At 52.2% G+C, this 17,632-nt stretch overlaps 1 protein-coding gene across 1 annotated transcript in view; it reads right to left on the reverse strand.

Moving 5' to 3' along the window:
* Positions 1-4,559: 4,559 nt before the first annotated feature.
* Positions 4,560-17,632, reverse strand: part of LOC138472125 (uncharacterized protein DDB_G0287625-like) — a 221,634-nt gene continuing 208,561 nt past the window's right edge. The window contains exon 5 of the mRNA XM_069610128.1: positions 4,560-5,259. Coding sequence (XP_069466229.1) covers positions 5,103-5,259 — 157 coding nt within the window. The 3' untranslated portion in view covers positions 4,560-5,102. The remainder of the gene's footprint in view (positions 5,260-17,632) is intronic.

Raw genomic sequence — 17,632 nt, forward strand, 5'->3', positions numbered from 1 at the left:
GTTCGAAGAATATTGTATAGATTACACGTAACCCTTTTTCTAATACTTATAGAGCATAATGTTCCATATTTTTTTATTGTGCTCAGATTTTGCGCAGAATTGTAGTCCCATATTTTAGAGCATGTATGCCTAAACAACTTTTTCAGGGACAATGTACAGCCTGTACATACATTTTTCCCTTTCTGAACGTAACTTCTGGACATTAATGCGTTGGTACTTGCTTTGCTTAAAGATTGAAGCATATGTCTTTATAGTTGTGAATTACTTTTTTCAGCTAAATGGCTGGTTTTAGTCTGTCGAATTGTTGTTTGTTCTTTGTTGTTTCCTAATTTGACTGTTTTTCGGTGACACTTTTGATCTTTTTTATGTTTGACCTGTATTTGTTACTGTTGGGGGTTTTCATGTTTGTTTCTTTTGTAGAGTATTCTTCCATTGTGCATGTTGAATGTCTGTGTAAGGAAATAACATATATTTCTTTAACTGAAATTTCCTGGAAATGTTTTGCCTGACGATGTATAGTGTAGATGAATTTACTTCCTTTTTTCCATTCATAATGAAATTTAAGAAAAGAAAGTCAGACTTACCATGAAATTGTTTGTTGTTCTGTCACAGATATTTCAAAGTCTCACTATGTAGTGTTGGAGAATAATTTGCTTTAAGGCTTGATGAACATTTGGACAATGTGCAAGGGGGGACTTCAAAGTTAAAGTTGGAATTACATGTAACGATAGTTGTGCTTTTAAAACGTACTTGTTTGTACATGGCAATAAACATTGTGTTCAAATATACAATAAGTGTAAAATGGTAATAAAGTTACCTTGGTGAGTGTTGCTGAAGACTTAGGAAGTTCTGTTCAAAATTAAAGACTTCAAATCTCCAAAATCACAGAGATTACATTTTGGTGCAATGTTTAATTTATGCATTAAAGGGGAAAGTAATGCGTAAGTAAGAGGTGCTTATATCACTTTCTGTAAAAGTATACATTCCTGGTCTGGAATCATTTTACTTCTGGGTTACTCACCATCTTTTGTATTACACAGGGGTGATATTGTTTTCCTGTTTCGTGTGGTCATCAAGTATCCTTAACAGACTTTGTTTTTTCCCCCTTCAGACAGATCCAAAGTGTTCTATTATGCAGCGGTGTGTTAATTTCATAATGCTCTTTGGGTGTGTTCATCCTTTATAAATAAAAAGCAAAGGATTCCTATGCAAAGGACTGGACTGAGCATGAGAATGCAGGCAGTGCACACAGCTCCACAGGGCCCAGCAGCAGCCCAGCAACAGAGCACAGCTGGCACACTGACAAAGTATCTCCTGCCAACTGGCATCCCTGTCTCACAGGACTTCTGCAAGCTCCTGCACTAACAGAGCAGCCGGACAGGAACCTAGGGCTGAGCTTATGGAAATCTAGGGCTGTGCTTCAATGGCAGCCTTGTCAGCACACTCCTAGCACCCAAGAGAGAGGAACCTGGAGCAGTGACCACAGAAACATGGATCACAGCTACCAGAGGCACCTTGTTACCACAGTCCCATCACTCAAGGGAGACCTACAGCTATATACCTCCCTTTCAGAGTAGCAGCTGAGTGTGCATATGGCAGAGTATCTGAAAGTGTTACGACTGGACTGCGGGGCGATTCTTTATGGCATCGTTGGCGGCTGCAGCCGAGGTTGAGGCTTTGTACATCCAACATGGCGGCTGAACCGCGAAGGAAAGGTGTAGTTCCTGGGACGAGAGACGGCAGCGAAGCCCCTACTCTCTCCCCGGAAACAGTATATGTATCCATGGCGCCCGAGCAACAATGTGTTGCTACCGTCTACAGAGGCTCTGCTCCGTGAGTTATCGTCATTAGCTTGCAAGCCCCTTCCGGCTTTCTTTCAACTCGTTATTCTCTACTTACTTCTGGCTGTATTCACACCGCCCTCCATACCCTTTTCCTCCGGCTCTCAGACGCGGATCAGATTTGCATCAGCTCTCGTAAGCAACTCTCATTTTCTTGACTCCGAGTCCTTAGTCATATCGTCTCCCCCTATTACTAGGGTTGATTGCCATTTCTTGTTTATCCCCAGAACACAGTATTTATCGGTCACGTCCCGGCTTCCCTTTCCAAATTCCGCCGCAGCTTTACCGGGACTTCTCATTCGAGTCCTCTTCACACACAAACACTGGTAGGAACCTCATCCGTCAAAACTACTCCTTCCATCTACCTTTTATGTCATTCCAAGAATAATCCCTTTGTTTTATTTACTTTCTTCTCGTAAGATTTGGCATTCTTCACGGCTAAAGGATAACTCCTCCCACTAGCCCTACGTGTCCACCCACCAGGTACATTTACATCCCATCCGAACACTCCGGAAAGTTCCTAAAAGTTATCTGGATTAACCCTGTCCTTTTATTTCCCCAGTGGGCCACACAAATAACCCATTCAAGGATACTGTCACGCCGCGGGGAATCTGGCGGCTGTGGAATAGGTGGAGACTGCGTCCGCCTTTACTGGCACCATCACGTCCAATGAAAACGTGAGGTGTCGGTCTAGTTGTTTCCTGCAGCCTCCCGACACCGGTATTTATACATTTCACTTCCGGGGTCGGGTTGCGTTGCAACGTACAGTTTTCGTTCTGTCTCTTGCCTGCGCTATCTCCGTTTGGTATTCCCTTTCTGGTTATTACTGTTTTCTTCCATCGTTTCCTCCCCGCCTGTTTTTCTGGTCCTCTTAATATTCCCTTCCACCCTCCCGTCTTCCGTGAGTGCGCTTCCCTTTGTTTCTTTCAGTTTACTTTTTCCTGGCTACCCTGGTTCCTTCCTCTCTCGCGGAGTTTGTTCTCCTTCCTCTCTCCTTCTTTTCTTTTCTCTCCACTGATTTCCCGGTTCCAACTTTTGCCTGCATTTCGGATTGCCCTGCCTTGCCCATTCCTGCTTGGATTTACCTATTGCTCCTCCCGTGTATCGACCACTGCCTGTTATTCGGATTGCCTTGCCTACCATTTCTGGCTGAAGTACTTACGGCTTCACTCTTTCTATCGCTATCTGCCTTTCTTGTCAGCACCTCCGCTGTGTTGGATCCGTTCCTACTTCACTACAGTATCCTTTGGAGTCATAATACTCGAGCCTCCTTCAGCTGCGGAATCTCATCTCTTCCGGGGTTTTTTATGCCTTTGGCTTTTTCCCCAGTACTCGGCGGCTGCGGAGGGTTGCCACAGATCACCCTTTGGGTGTCACTGTGGCGTCCTACCTTGGTCGCCTTCATCTACAAAAAAAAGGAGTAAAGACTCGAGCAAAAGACAACCCAACGCTGTCACAACGCCGGAGACTTCAAGGTGAGGTGGAAAGGGAGGAAGGGGAGTCGGGGGCATTTTCGGAAGAAGAGGATAAATTAGACCATACTGACAGATACTCACCTCATTACTTACCTGCAAGAACGTCACAATGCAAGACGAGGGAACAGCTGATCCAGTTCATCCTTCAGTGCTCTCAACTACCAGCCGGGTTTTCTTCCCCATGAGGGTTTCCCGGGAGCTTTCATTTGGCGCCTGTGTTTGAAGGCGCAGGGAGAGTTTCAGGTAAACTTCTCTAGTCTTCTCCTCTAGTCAAAGACAAGGTAGGAATTGTTTTCTTGTTGTCTGTGGGATTGAGTGTGGGGTTCCTCCAGAGGTATATAAGAAACCCCCTAACAAGCTAACAGAAAGGGAAAACAGGCCCATGGAAGGTATGCAAAGGAGAGTGCAGCACACACCAGCAACTGTGCATAGCAGAGCACATACCGTAGAGGCAGACAGCACCTGTTCATCACATCAACCAGCACCAAGCGCACAGCAAACTGACAGGCGGACTAAGGAGAGAACACAAACAGCACCCATTGACAGTGACCATGGAAACAACAAGAACCGTGGAGCAGAGGCCAGTGACCGCGCACAGGAGGGATTGGATGGGGCAGGAGGGAGGGTGGTGTTAGGTCTGCATATGATACAATGGGTGCAGCTATTTCCTACGTATTTTCCATTGGATTGGTGTGTATCTTTCCAGGAATGGAATTATGCTGGATTTTGTTTATTTCATAATCTGTTTGCCAGATGTGTTTATTTCATAACGTTTCAATGTGGCCCTGTTGTATCATTACAGAGGTGGAATAGTTTACAAATTTCAACGGTACAACGTTACAATTTCAACGGTATGCCGACCACCCAACAGACGGTGCGTCATTCTTTGAAGCTGCCTTTTATCTACAGGAGATTGGCAGTGGGCAGTAGCAACAACGTTTGGCCGTGCCTACTGTATATTTTAAAACAATAAGGGGCCACTGTAAACTGTGATGTCATCATTGTGGTCATAGTCTGCACAACAGGGGGTGCAAAGTTAAGGTGGCTTTAACTGAATTTCAGGGGGTTTGTTGCGTAAAGTTCTCACCTTAACGTCCCTGCAACTAAAGTGTTTTCCTTGAATATATACACACACACACACACACACACATACACACATCGACATATATTTATATATTCCAACGTTCACATCTAGCTGGCACTCATACTCAGCAAAAACGCCAGTGATGACCTTGTTGGCAACTTGATTTCCACATTTCACGTTTTTAATGTGCAAACAGGGTAACATTTGATAAAACAATCTGGCAAAACACAGACTGTCCTTAAGAGGTTGCCCTTCGCAAGTGTCTGAGAAGTTGATTTCTGATTTGAATTCTATGATTTATTTCTCATGCAAATACATTCAAATGCATCTTTCCTTCTAGGAGGTGATTAGAGAGAAACACCCCTAAAACCTTTACAATCCTTTGCAAGGTTTGAATTTTCTGCATAATTTCCTCAACCTTTGTCCTGCCATAAGGCTTTCATATTCAGTTTTTTTTAATGGAAAGGCTGCTTCCCATTTAATGAAGTTCCTGCAAAGCGCAACGGTGTTGATTCATACAAAACATTGACTTTTTGGTGATGATTTTGTACACGCAATTTCCTAAAAACATTGGCTTAAAACCTTTATCCATCCGCACATGTCCACACAATTATGAAAGATTTGCGCCCCCACACTCTCCCTCCCCCTCTGTTAACTGATGCTAGTTTCCTGTTGTGTGTGTCCACTTCTTTGTATTTAGGGTCAGTCCATGTCTGTGGGCCGCATCTGGTGTTGGAATTCCCTGGACCCGGCTGCCAGCTCTGATCTGTAGTTGTATGTGGACTGAAAGTCACTGCTCCTAAGCAACTCATTGTTTTTTCGGGCTTCATAATGGAACTGTGCCCCTTTCATCTCATACCTGCCAGATACAGAGAAAAGAAACATTGTCCATTGATAAGCATTTCAGAAAAAATCATTGTATGTCACAGGGTTTTACAGACATACATACAAAAACGTTTCACCATTCACAGGCAGTAAGTTAATGGGGCGACGAGCTTGAGCACTCATGAAACCTACCTCAAAACTGTCCACTGTCCACTGTTCCCGCTTACAACCATGAAATAATTTGTTTTGGGAATTATGAGTTGTGATGTTACACCAACATGCATCTTTAAGCATATTATTCTCTTTTGGATGTTGAAAGACCAGCAATAGACCCTCAACTGAAAGGTGTCATCTTCATTTTGCCCATGCTTTCTTCCCTAAGAATGACAACTTTTCAGCAATCTCCCTCCTCTTCCCCCAAAGCATTAATTTAGCCCATTGCAATTCATTAGAAAAATATGACTGATCTTCAGGCCGAATTTGAGAGGACTGACAGACAGAATACACATTTGCCAATAACAGAGGAAAATCCTGGAATTCAAATCAGAGTTTGAGAAGGTAATATGAAAGAAAACAAATGTCTTACTTGTAACAGGGCATTCTCATCATAGTTATATTAGATCCTTTTGACAAGGCCATGCATAGTTTAGCACCATTCAAAATAGCCAACCTTTAATTTGCTCCTGCACAACATGCCCACTTAAAGATGTTTTTTGCTCAACAATCGCATTTGGAGTGGCACAGTTGCCTGGGAGAAGGACTGGAGCATCAGTGTTATTCGAATCCTTAATTTTTTACCTGGTGGTTTGTGTCTTAAGCAGCAAACAGAGCATGTAGGAGCTGATGAGGAGCATTTGTAGCATGCAGAGGTGAGGTCCAGGTGGAGAGCGAGACTGGCATTTGCCAATGATCAGGAGCGGAAAGCAGTACTCGGGCAACAAAGGCAAATCCTGTCCAAGCTGGACGTTTACTGCTGTCCCAGTGCTCTTTGAGTTCTCGGCCATCATCCCACTCAGCTCTGCAACTTCATGTCATGTCAGATATTAGATGTAAAGTAAGAGGCCTGTGGGGCAAAAGGTGGGAAAACAGAAGGATAATAAGTGAGCATTGGCTCATTAAGTATTGGCCTGCTCGCTGCTGCTACTGAAAGAGGGAGCAATTGGTCCCTTGCCCTCTCCATGGCCAATTCACTAAGATCTTGCTGCCATTTGAGCACCAGGACAGCGAGGAGACATATTGGTTCTGGCAGTGCAGTTTGTCTGAAGCTTGTGGACTCCCGTTGAAGAGACGGTTCCAGGATGTGCCTCCCGACCCCCATCACCCACACCTCCACCAAAAATTTTTTAACCACTGATGGAAGAGGTTTGTGCCTAAAACCCTTGAAGGCCAACACCAACATGAGATAACAGCAGTTGGACAACAGATGGGCATAATATGAAAAACGCATGTAGGAGGTAGAGCAGTGCCTGAAGAGCGAGGTTGGAGTATTACAGAGGCATACTGAAGACATAATTATAATCGGAGAAAAAACATTTGTCTGCATAGTTTAACAGAGGGAGTTGAGGGTGTGGCTACACTATCCTCCCTCTGGAAGTATTTGGCCATCGGTATAGGCCGATTATACCGACATAAAATGGTCGCAATGACCAAAAGTACTAAAAATGCTACCAACAAAGGTTCGAACACCAAAAGTTCGAACCTTTGGTGGTAGCATTGTAAAATAAATAAACAGAGGTTGCAGGGGTGTCCTCCGCATCGCCCCACTGACTACACTTCATGGTATATTGAGTGAGGGCTGCGGGGGACACACCCGCAGCCTTCCGTTAAAAAAAAAAAGAAAAAGAAAAGAAAAGGGACCCTGTGGCGCCGGTTCCCGATCACGGAAGCGAAAGGGAACTGGCGCTGCAGGAACCCAGCGTGAAGATGAAGGTAAGTGGGGCTTGTTTATGTTGGGAGTGTGGGTGGGGGTGTGCTGTGGGTGGGGGGATGTTATGGGTGTGTTGTGTGTGTGGGTGTGAGTATGTATATGTGTTCGCATGAGAAAGTTGTGAACTTTTGGTAGTTTGCACCTTTCTCATGCAAACGTTTCAGCCGCGGTAGTTTCAGCCACGGCCAAATCACTTAGATTTTTGACTATCTGCCATCAAAGTTGCGCCACAATAGTCAATGCACTTCCAGAATTGGCACACCTAACATCGGCACAGATCTAGAATCCCAAGACGCTAATTGTTCTGCTCGTACACTTCCCCACAACTGCAAATAATAATGAAAAGATTTTAAAAATACAAGTATTTTCCTCCTTCAAGATCTGGCCACAGCACAGGAGGAAAGCCTTTCTATCTCTTCATCTGCTGCTAAAGTAACTGGATGTCATGTACAGGATACGTTACCTGTGCTCATTGAAAGTAATGCCAGCTGGAAAGACTACCATTTTTGATGGCCCGATCAGGCTCAGGAAATCCATGCAAGAAGGAGGATATGGACACTTCACAATAAACACATCAGTGTAAATGTTACCTATTGATCAAAAGGGATTTAAGTCACGGTTCATTCCTGGAGGTAGCTATTTCAGGTTGCATTCTGTGTCCTGTTGCATGATATACGGTTATGTTAATGTGGGCAAGGGAGGGGCTGAGCTGCAGTCACTTTAGCTAGCCACCCTCCAGCGTATGCTTTGTTGCTCTATTAAACTGAGTACAGTGATGCTGTTAGTTGACTTGACTTTTTTTAACCTATAATGCTTTCCCCGTTCCTTTCCCTTACCAGTGAGATACATGTTATAATGTTGGCGTGTCTGGTTCAGTGTTAATACACTGCTCAGCTATAGTTGCAGGGATGCTGTTGGTAAGAACTGTATTTTAATGTTAAGAATGATAGTTTCCTCGTAAATGGGAGTAAGGATCAACTTGCAATGAGATCTTCAAGGGGTTCATTATAGCATGTCAACGATGTCTACTCGCATGACATTTTGTGCAATATCCTGGAATTTAAAGGATTTTAATCACCCTGTTAAGTGATAGTGCTAGCTCATTTGCATGTTACCCTGCTATAAAGTGCCTGCAAAGCACCTATGTGTCGAGAAAATAAGAAGTTAAAGTGACAGTGAGGTATTCTTTGCTGCAATCAATGGATATAAAAACAGTCTAGAAATATTGCTAGATACATTAATCCAAGCTAAACGAATTGAGGAGGCTGACAGCCAAGGTAGATGAGTGTGTTGCTGCTTCAAAAGTGTTCCCGAAATAGTTAATGTTATAAATATGTATGGCCCTAAGGTTTCTGACTTTTATGTATTGGAAAACACATGGAAATGCAGCTGCTGGGCTTGAAGGGAGATGACCTCATTGATCTCTAAAACGATGTAAGAGTTTCTGTGCACGATTCAAGAGTTTGGCTTGTGTAGTAAAGAAGCAGCACAGTACGTAAGTGAACTTCTTTATTGGCTACCAGCCTCAGCCCAACAGTGCTGAGCCTACAGACAGTTTCTCAGATGACTTCCAACTGTCTTCTTGGAATGTAGAACCACAAGCATCTGTAAGCACCAACCACATGACATCATAGCATGGGTGGAATTCTACAAGGTAGAATTCCACCCAAGAACCATTATAATCTCTTCATTCGACGCGGACAGCGTCGGTAGGCACCTCTGCCTTGAAGGCCTCGGAGCGGCTTGCAGATCCCGTAGGCGACTGCTGGGCTAGATATGGCTGCGTGGGTTGAGAGGCTGGTTGCCCTCGTCGCCAGTGTAGTAAAGAAGCAGCACAGTAGGTAAGTGAACTTCTTTATTAGCAACCAGCCTCAGCCCAGCAGTGCTGAGCCTACAGACAGTTTCTCAGATGACTTCCAACTGTCTTCTTGGAATGTAGAACCACAAGCATCTGTAAGCACCAACCACATGACATCATAGCATGGGTGGAAATCTACGAGGTAGAATTCCACCCAAGAACCATTATAACAGCTTGCTTTTGCAATAGCTGGAAGTTAGCAATCCTGTCCTGCGAGATTGGACTTTCCTTTCAGGTGTTCATGGCGGACTCTGTGTCAAGAATCGACTGTATCAATTTGAGCAAATGATTATTATGTGTCCAATGTATGTCATACTTGTTCCTTATACAGACCAATAACCTTAAACAAATACTTTTCTGCCACACTGGAATTATTCTAGGCTTATGAACCTGTAAATAAGCCTCTTTGTAAAATAGCATTTTTTACATTTTACTTTTCGAGGAAGCAGAGCCCAATGGGAGCGGTAGTGTAAATATATGTAAACCTACTAGATCAAATGACAACATTTCATGTAATTTAAGCAGGTTGGCTTCAAAGTATTCAGTCCGTGAACGTGAGGGGGCTGTAGGGCATATTATGAGTTCCTCAGTCTGGAAAAAATGCCGGGAGAATGCTGGTAATTCCGGCACCTGCTTTTTTTCTGCACCGGGGAAACACATGTTTGCCGGTGGGGGGCAGTGAACTACCAGCAGGCCTGACCTCCCGGAAGTTGCCAGAATCACTGCAACCGGCACTACCGCTGCCGGTAATTCCGGCAATCCCATCCTTGGAGTCCTATGCGACTCCATGCAATGGGAAGTTACCGGCATCTACGCCTCCCGTAATATCCCGTAATTTCAGGATATCGGGCAGCGGAAACAATAAGGCAGTTTTGCTGATATCCCGCGGGAATTACAGACAGGATACCAGCAAAACCGTAATGAGGGATCGCCTCCCCCCCCTCTTAATTAAAATGAAAGTTGGCGCTGTCTGCATTTCAGCATGTTCAATTGGAAGAGTCTGAGGCTGTCAAGGATGATGAGAGGTTCTTAAAGAGCAAACACAGCAGACTTTAAATGTTAATTATCAGATGTATTTTAGTGATTGTCTGTGTGCTTTTGCCTTCCTCTAGTGACTGATCTGCAAGTAAGTACCATGCAACAATTCCTTTATTACAACCAGGCAAGTTCATAACCTATACTTCTGGGTCTATATAGTAACACTACTTCAGCTAGGTTTACACCTACAGAATTCAAACAATACAGTCTCCTTTGCATACGCTACAGGAACTGTCTCACCAGGATCCAGCTTGCAGCACATTTTCAAACAGTAACACTTGTTGAGAAGTTTCTCTTCCGGTTCCCATCTTGTGGAACATCAACAAGGACTCTCTTTTGTGAGTGTTCTAGAAGCCCTCTTTCCCGACTATAGCTTGCAGCTCTCACTAAAGCATTCACACTTGTTGGGAATGTGCTCTCCCACTTCCCACTTGGTTTACATTTGAGATTGCTCCATTACATTTCCCATCTTTCTGATTGTTGGAAAATATTTGACTTAGATCACAAACATAGCATGTTTAAGGAGAGACCTTACTGCTGAATGCAAAGAGTGGTGAAGCTGGAGTCCCTCCTTATGCCGTCAGGTAAAGGAAATGGCTAAGCCGAAAGTTATTGGCCAGGAAAGTACAATCTCACTAGGAACGCACACACAATGCAAGTGTGATCAGTTTGTTTGACTGGCTCGGTGTGTGTAAAGCCCTGAAAGGAATGACATCCAGAGAATTCTGCTGCCGAAAACTGCTGCTCTAAAACATCTACGGCTGCAGGAACCCCAGCAGACCATCTCTGTGCCACAGAGAGAAGCAGGCAAATGCATGTCCCTTGTGCCAGCCATGCCTTAACAGCGTTCCGTAACCTTTGGCGTGCCAAATGTTTTGGTTCACACCTCCCACTAGCCCTAGCCAGCAGGGCTCATGGGAATTGTCGTAAAACATTTCTGGAGAACTGCAGGTTGTAGAACCCAGCAATAGAAGACCGACCACATCAAGTGACCTATGGCCAGCATGACAGCGAGTTGTGTATTGAGTTGGTGGAGGCGGTACACTAAATATGCCTTTCTGTGTTTGTGTGCATGTAGGAGAGTGCAAGTGTGTGCTTGTAGGAAGGAGAGAGCAATATAGAGCGTGTGTACGCGCGTACCTCTCAGTGTGTAGGTGTGTGTCGTGAGGTATGCGTCCTTGTGTCGGTGTAACTGCAGAAATGTGCATGAGCGTGCGGGTAGAAACTTTCACCGCGATTCATGGAATAATTAGCGCGGCGCAAGTGGGCAAAAACGTGCGAATCGCAGTGGAATAGCAAAAATCGCAGTGCAAGTGCGAAAATCGCACGAAAAGCAGCGCACGTCGATTCATGGAAGGCCGTGCGCGAGAAAACCAGCGGATGTGCGATAAAAAAGTGCGCGGCGCACGTTGGCGCACAGGCCATCTAACAGCGTGCGCCAGGTCACAGCGAAAATCGCACAGACCACAGCGAAATTCGCACATAGCGCGGCGCACGCAACAAAAGTAGGCGGAACACGGGCGTAACACTCGGAATGGGGAACAACTTGCCAAAACGTGGGCATCACGGGGGAAGTACAGGGCACAAGTGCGCGGAACGCCCACACGCTCGCCTACAACACGTATTCATGGAATAGAATAGGGGAAAAAAGCGCACGCTCAAACCAGCGCACAGGCACAAACACGACCGCCACAAGAAAGCAGGCGGTAGCGTCTCTGCGGCTGTAAGAAATGTGCGCCAAAAGGTGCGCCAACAAATAGCACCTATATACTGCCATGATGAATGTCCCATACTGTGGCCCTCCAGGAAAAATGACGTGCAAAGGGGTACCCACAAACACGGACACCCGCTGACAAAAAATACGTGTGCGTGTATACCGGGGTGCGCGGGAAGTCTCACACGCGATTTCAGCAGGGTACGTGCATCACAGGGGTTCGCGTGAAGTCATTCACGCGATCGGGCCTGGGGGAGCGGGCTACGTGTATTTCAGGGGTTCGCGTGAAGTTTCTCACGCGATCGGGCCTGGGGGAGCGTGCTACGTGTATTTCAGGGGTTCGCGTGAAGTTCCTCACGCGATCGGGCCTGGGGGAGCGGGCTACGTGTATTCCAGGGGTGCGTGAGAAGTTCCACACGCGAATAGCCTGGGCGCGTGTATTTCAGGGGTGCGCGGGAAGTTCCACACGCGAATAGCCTGGGCGCCTGTATTTGAGGGGTGCGCGGGAAGTTCCACACGCAAATAGCCTGGGCGCATGTATTTGAGGGGTGCGCGGGAAGTTCCACACGCGAATAGCCTGGGCGCGTGTATTTCAGGGGTGCGCGTGAAGTCATTCACGCGATCGGGCCTGGGGGAGCGGGCTACGTGTATTTCAGGGGTGCGCGGGAAGTTTTACACGCAATTTCTGTATTTCAGGGGTGTATTTCAGGGGTGCCAGGGAGTCCCACATGTGATTTGACAGTGTGGGTCCTCCCAGGTGTACCCTGTACACCCTCCACGGCCCCTGCAGGCAGCCCACACCACAGGGGACTACCCTGCATCCCTGGTCATGTCCCGCAGGCAGCCCACCCAACATGGGCATGCCCCCCAGCAAAGGCACATGTCTCCTTGAACTAATGAACACCAACTCATGTCCCCTTGCACCCCCACCCCCCAGCACTGTGGGGCACCTGCCAGCAGGCCCCCACCCATGTCCAACTCATGTCCCCCACCACCCCCACCCCCCAGCACTGTGGGGCACCTGCCAGCAGGCCCCCACCCATGTCTCCCACCACCCCCACCCCCCAGCCACCAGGGTCACCCTCCACCAGGCCCCCACTCATGTCTCCCACCACCCCCACACCCCAGCAGTGCAGGGGCAGCCTCCACCAGGCCCCCACTCATGTCTCCCACCACCCCCACACCCCAGCAGTGCAGGGGCAGCCTCCACCAGGCCCCCACTCATGTCTCCCACCACCCCCACACCCCAGCAGTGCAGGGGCAGCCTCCACCAGGCCCCCACTCATGTCTCCCACCACCCCCACCCCCCAGCCACCAGGGTCACCCTCCACCAGGCCCCCACTCATGTCACCCACCACCCCCACCCCCCAGCCACCAGGGTCACCCTCCACCAGGCCCCCACCCATGTCTCCCACCACTCCCACCCCCCAGCCACCAGGGTCACCCTCCACCAGGCCCCCACTCATGTCACCCACCACCCCCACCCCCCAGCCACCAGGGTCACCCTCCACCAGGCCCCCACCCATGTCTCCCACCACCCCCACCCCCCAGCCACCAGGGTCACCCTCCACCAGGCCCCCACTCATGTCACCCACCACCCCCACCCCCCAGCCACCAGGGTCACCCTCCACCAGGCCCCCACTCATGTCTCCCACCACCCCCACACCCCAGCCACCAGGGTCACCCTCCACCAGGCCCCCACCCATGTCTCCCACCACTCCCACCCCCCAGCCACCAGGGTCACCCTCCACCAGGCCCCCACTCATGTCACCCACCACCCCCACCCCCCAGCCACCAGGGTCACCCTCCACCAGGCCCCCACCCATGTCTCCCACCACCCCCACCCCCCAGCCACCAGGGTCACCCTCCACCAGGCCCCCACTCATGTCACCCACCACCCCCACCCCCCAGCCACCAGGGTCACCCTCCACCAGGCCCCCACTCATGTCTCCCACCACCCCCACACCCCAGCAGTGCAGGGGCAGCCTCCACCAGGCCCCCACTCATGTCTCCCACCACCCCCACACCCCAGCAGTGCAGGGGCAGCCTCCACCAGGCCCCCACTCATGTCACCCACCACCCCCACCCCCCAGCCACCAGGGTCACCCTCCACCAGGCCCCCACTCATGTCACCCACCACCCCACCCCCCAGCCACCAGGGTCACCCTCCACCAGGCCCCCACCCATGTCTCCCACCACCCCCACCCCCCAGCCACCAGGGTCACCCTCCACCAGGCCCCCACTCATGTCACCCACCACCCCCAGCCACCAGGGTCACCCTCCACCAGGCCCCCACTCATGTCTCCCACCACCCCCACACCCCAGCAGTGCAGGGGCAGCCTCCACCAGACCCCCACTCATGTCTCCCACCACCCCCACACCCCAGCAGTGCAGGGGCAGCCTCCACCAGGCCCCCACTCATGTCTCCCACCACCCCCACACCCCAGCAGTGCAGGGGCAGCCTCCACCAGGCCCCCACCCATGTCACCCACCACCCCCACACCCCAGCAGGGCAGGGGCAGCCTCCACCAGGCCCCCACCCATGTCTCCCACCACCCCCACCCCCCAGCCACCAGGGTCACCCTCCAGCAGGCCCCCACCCATGTCTCCCACCACCCCCACCCCCCAGCCACCAGGGTCACCCTCCACCAGGCCCCCACTCATGTCACCCACCACCCCCACCCCCCAGCCACCAGGGTCACCCTCCACCAGGCCCCCACCCATGTCTCCCACCACCCCCACACCCCAGCAGTGCAGGGGCACCCTCCACCAGGCCCCCACCCATGTCTCCCACCACCCCCACACCCCAGCAGGGCAGGGGCAGCCTCCACCAGGCCCCCACCCATGTCTCCCACCACCCCCACCCCCCAGCCACCAGGGTCACCCTCCAGCAGGCCCCCACCCATGTCTCCCACCACCCCCACCCCCCAGCCACCAGGGTCACCCTCCACCAGGCCCCCACTCATGTCACCCACCACCCCCACCCCCCAGCCACCAGGGTCACCCTCCACCAGGCCCCCACTCATGTCTCCCACCACCCCCACACCCCAGCAGTGCAGGGGCACCCTCCACCAGGCCCCCACTCATGTCTCCCACCACCCCCACACCCCAGCAGTGCAGGGGCAGCCTCCACCAGGCCCCCACTCATGTCTCCCACCACCCCCACACCCCAGCAGTGCAGGGGCAGCCTCCACTAGGCCCCCACTCATGTCTCCCACCACACCCACCCCCCAGCCACCAGGGTCACCCTCCACCAGGCCCCCACTCATGTCACCCACCACCCCCACCCCCCAGCCACCAGGGTCACCCTCCACCAGGCCCCCACCCATGTCTCCCACCACCCCCACCCCCCAGCCACCAGGGTCACCCTCCACCAGGCCCCCACCCATGTCTCCCACCACCCCCACCCCCCAGCCACCAGGGTCACCCTCCACCAGGCCCCCACTCATGTCACCCACCACCCCCACCCCCCAGCCACCAGGGTCACCCTCCACCAGGCCCCCACTCATGTCTCCCACCACCCCCACACCCCAGCAGTGCAGGGGCACCCTCCACCAGGCCCCCACTCATGTCTCCCACCACCCCCACACCCCAGCAGTGCAGGGGCAGCCTCCACCAGGCCCCCACTCATGTCTCCCACCACCCCCACACCCCAGCAGTGCAGGGGCAGCCTCCACCAGGCCCCCACTCATGTCTCCCACCACCCCCACACCCCAGCAGTGCAGGGGCAGCCTCCACCAGGCCCCCACTCATGTCTCCCACCACCCCCACCCCCCAGCCACCAGGGTCACCCTCCACCAGGCCCCCACTCATGTCACCCACCAACCCCACCCCCCAGCCACCAAGGTCACCCTCCACCAGGCCCCCACCCATGTCTCCCACCACCCCCACCCCCCAGCCACCAGGGTCACCCTCCACCAGGCCCCCACTCATGTCACCCACCACCCCCACCCCCCAGCCACCAGGGTCACCCTCCACCAGGCCCCCACTCATGTCTCCCACCACCCCCACACCCCAGCAGTGCAGGGGCAGCCTCCACCAGGCCCCCACTCATGTCTCCCACCACCCCCACACCCCAGCAGTGCAGGGGCAGCCTCCACCAGGCCCCCACTCATGTCTCCCACCACCCCCACACCCCAGCAGTGCAGGGGCAGCCTCCACCAGGCCCCCACTCATGTCTCCCACCACCCCCACACCCCAGCAGTGCAGGGGCAGCCTCCAACAGGCCCCCACCCATGTCTCCCACCACCCCCACCCCCCAGCCACCAGGGTCACCCTCCACCAGGCCCCCACTCATGTCACCCACCACCCCCACCCCCCAGCCACCAGGGTCACCCTCCACCAGGCCCCCACCCATGTCTCCCACCACCCCCACCCCCCAGCCACCAGGGTCACCCTCCACCAGGCCCCCACTCATGTCACCCACCACCCCACCCCCCAGCCACCAGGGTCACCCTCCACCAGGCCCCCACTCATGTCTCCCACCACCCCCACACCCCAGCAGTGCAGGGGCAGCCTCCACCAGGCCCCCACTCATGTCTCCCACCACCCCCACACCCCAGCAGTGCAGGGGCAGCCTCCACCAGGCCCCCACTCATGTCTCCCACCAACCCCACACCCCAGCAGTGCAGGGGCAGTCTCCACCAGGCCCCCACTCATGTCTCCCACCACCCCCACACCCCAGCAGTGCAGGGGCAGCCTCCACCAGGCCCCCACCCATGTCTCCCACCACCCCCACCCCCCAGCCACCAGGGTCACCCTCCACCAGGCCCCCACTCATGTCACCCACCACCCCCACCCCACAGCCACCAGGGTCACCCTCCACCAGGCCCCCACCCATGTCTCCCACCACCCCCACCCCCCAGCCACCAGGGTCACCCTCCACCAGGCCCCCACTCATGTCACCCACCACCCCCACCCCCCAGCCACCAGGGTCACCCTCCACCAGGCCCCCACTCATGTCTCCCACCACCCCCACACCCCAGCAGTGCAGGGGCAGCCTCCACCAGGCCCCCACTCATGTCACCCACCACCCCCACCCCCCAGGCCCCCACCCATGTCTCCCACCACCCCCACCCCCCAGCCACCAGGGTCACCCTCCACCAGGCCCCCACTCATGTCACCCACCACCCCACCCCCCAGCCACCAGGGTCACCCTCCACCAGGCCCCCACTCATGTCTCCCACCACCCCCACCCCCCAGGCACCAGGGTCACCCTCCACCAGGCCCCCACCCATGTCTCCCACCACCCCCGCCCCCCAGCCACCAGGGTCACCCTCCACCAGGCCCCCACTCATGTCCCCCACCACCCCCACCCCCCAGCGTCACCCTCCACCAGGCCCCCACTCATGTCTCCCACCACCCCCACACCCCAGCAGTGCAGGGGCAGCCTCCACCAGGCCCCCACTCATGTCACCCACCACCCCCACCCCCCAGCAGAGCAGGGGCATCCTCCACCAGGCACCCACACATGTCCCCCTGCCCCCAGGTCCTGACGATACTCAATCATGGCAGTAATGGCCAGCATACCCAGCACAAACACCCAGGCAAGGATTGCATCCACCCACATAGTGAATGCAATTACATGATACAACCCCAATGGCAAGTCTGTAAATGAACACATGTCCGTCACACACACATACACAATGGGTGCAAGTGAATGTCAAAACCCAAATCATGACATGTATGAAACCAATGAGAAAATACCACAAGTGAAAGTTAAAAAAACATGTATTAAAGATGAAAAATAAGTAAAAAAATCAAACATACAACAATGGGGATAACAAAATAAATGGTCCATGTCCGAGAACAAATGTAAAAATAAAAAAAACAAAGTAATCCAAAAACAAATGTTGTCCAAAGCAAAATCA

Source organism: Ambystoma mexicanum, chromosome 8, assembly GCF_040938575.1.
Source record: "Ambystoma mexicanum isolate Mex_15411 chromosome 8, UKY_AmexF1_1, whole genome shotgun sequence".
Taxonomy (NCBI): domain Eukaryota; kingdom Metazoa; phylum Chordata; class Amphibia; order Caudata; family Ambystomatidae; genus Ambystoma; species Ambystoma mexicanum.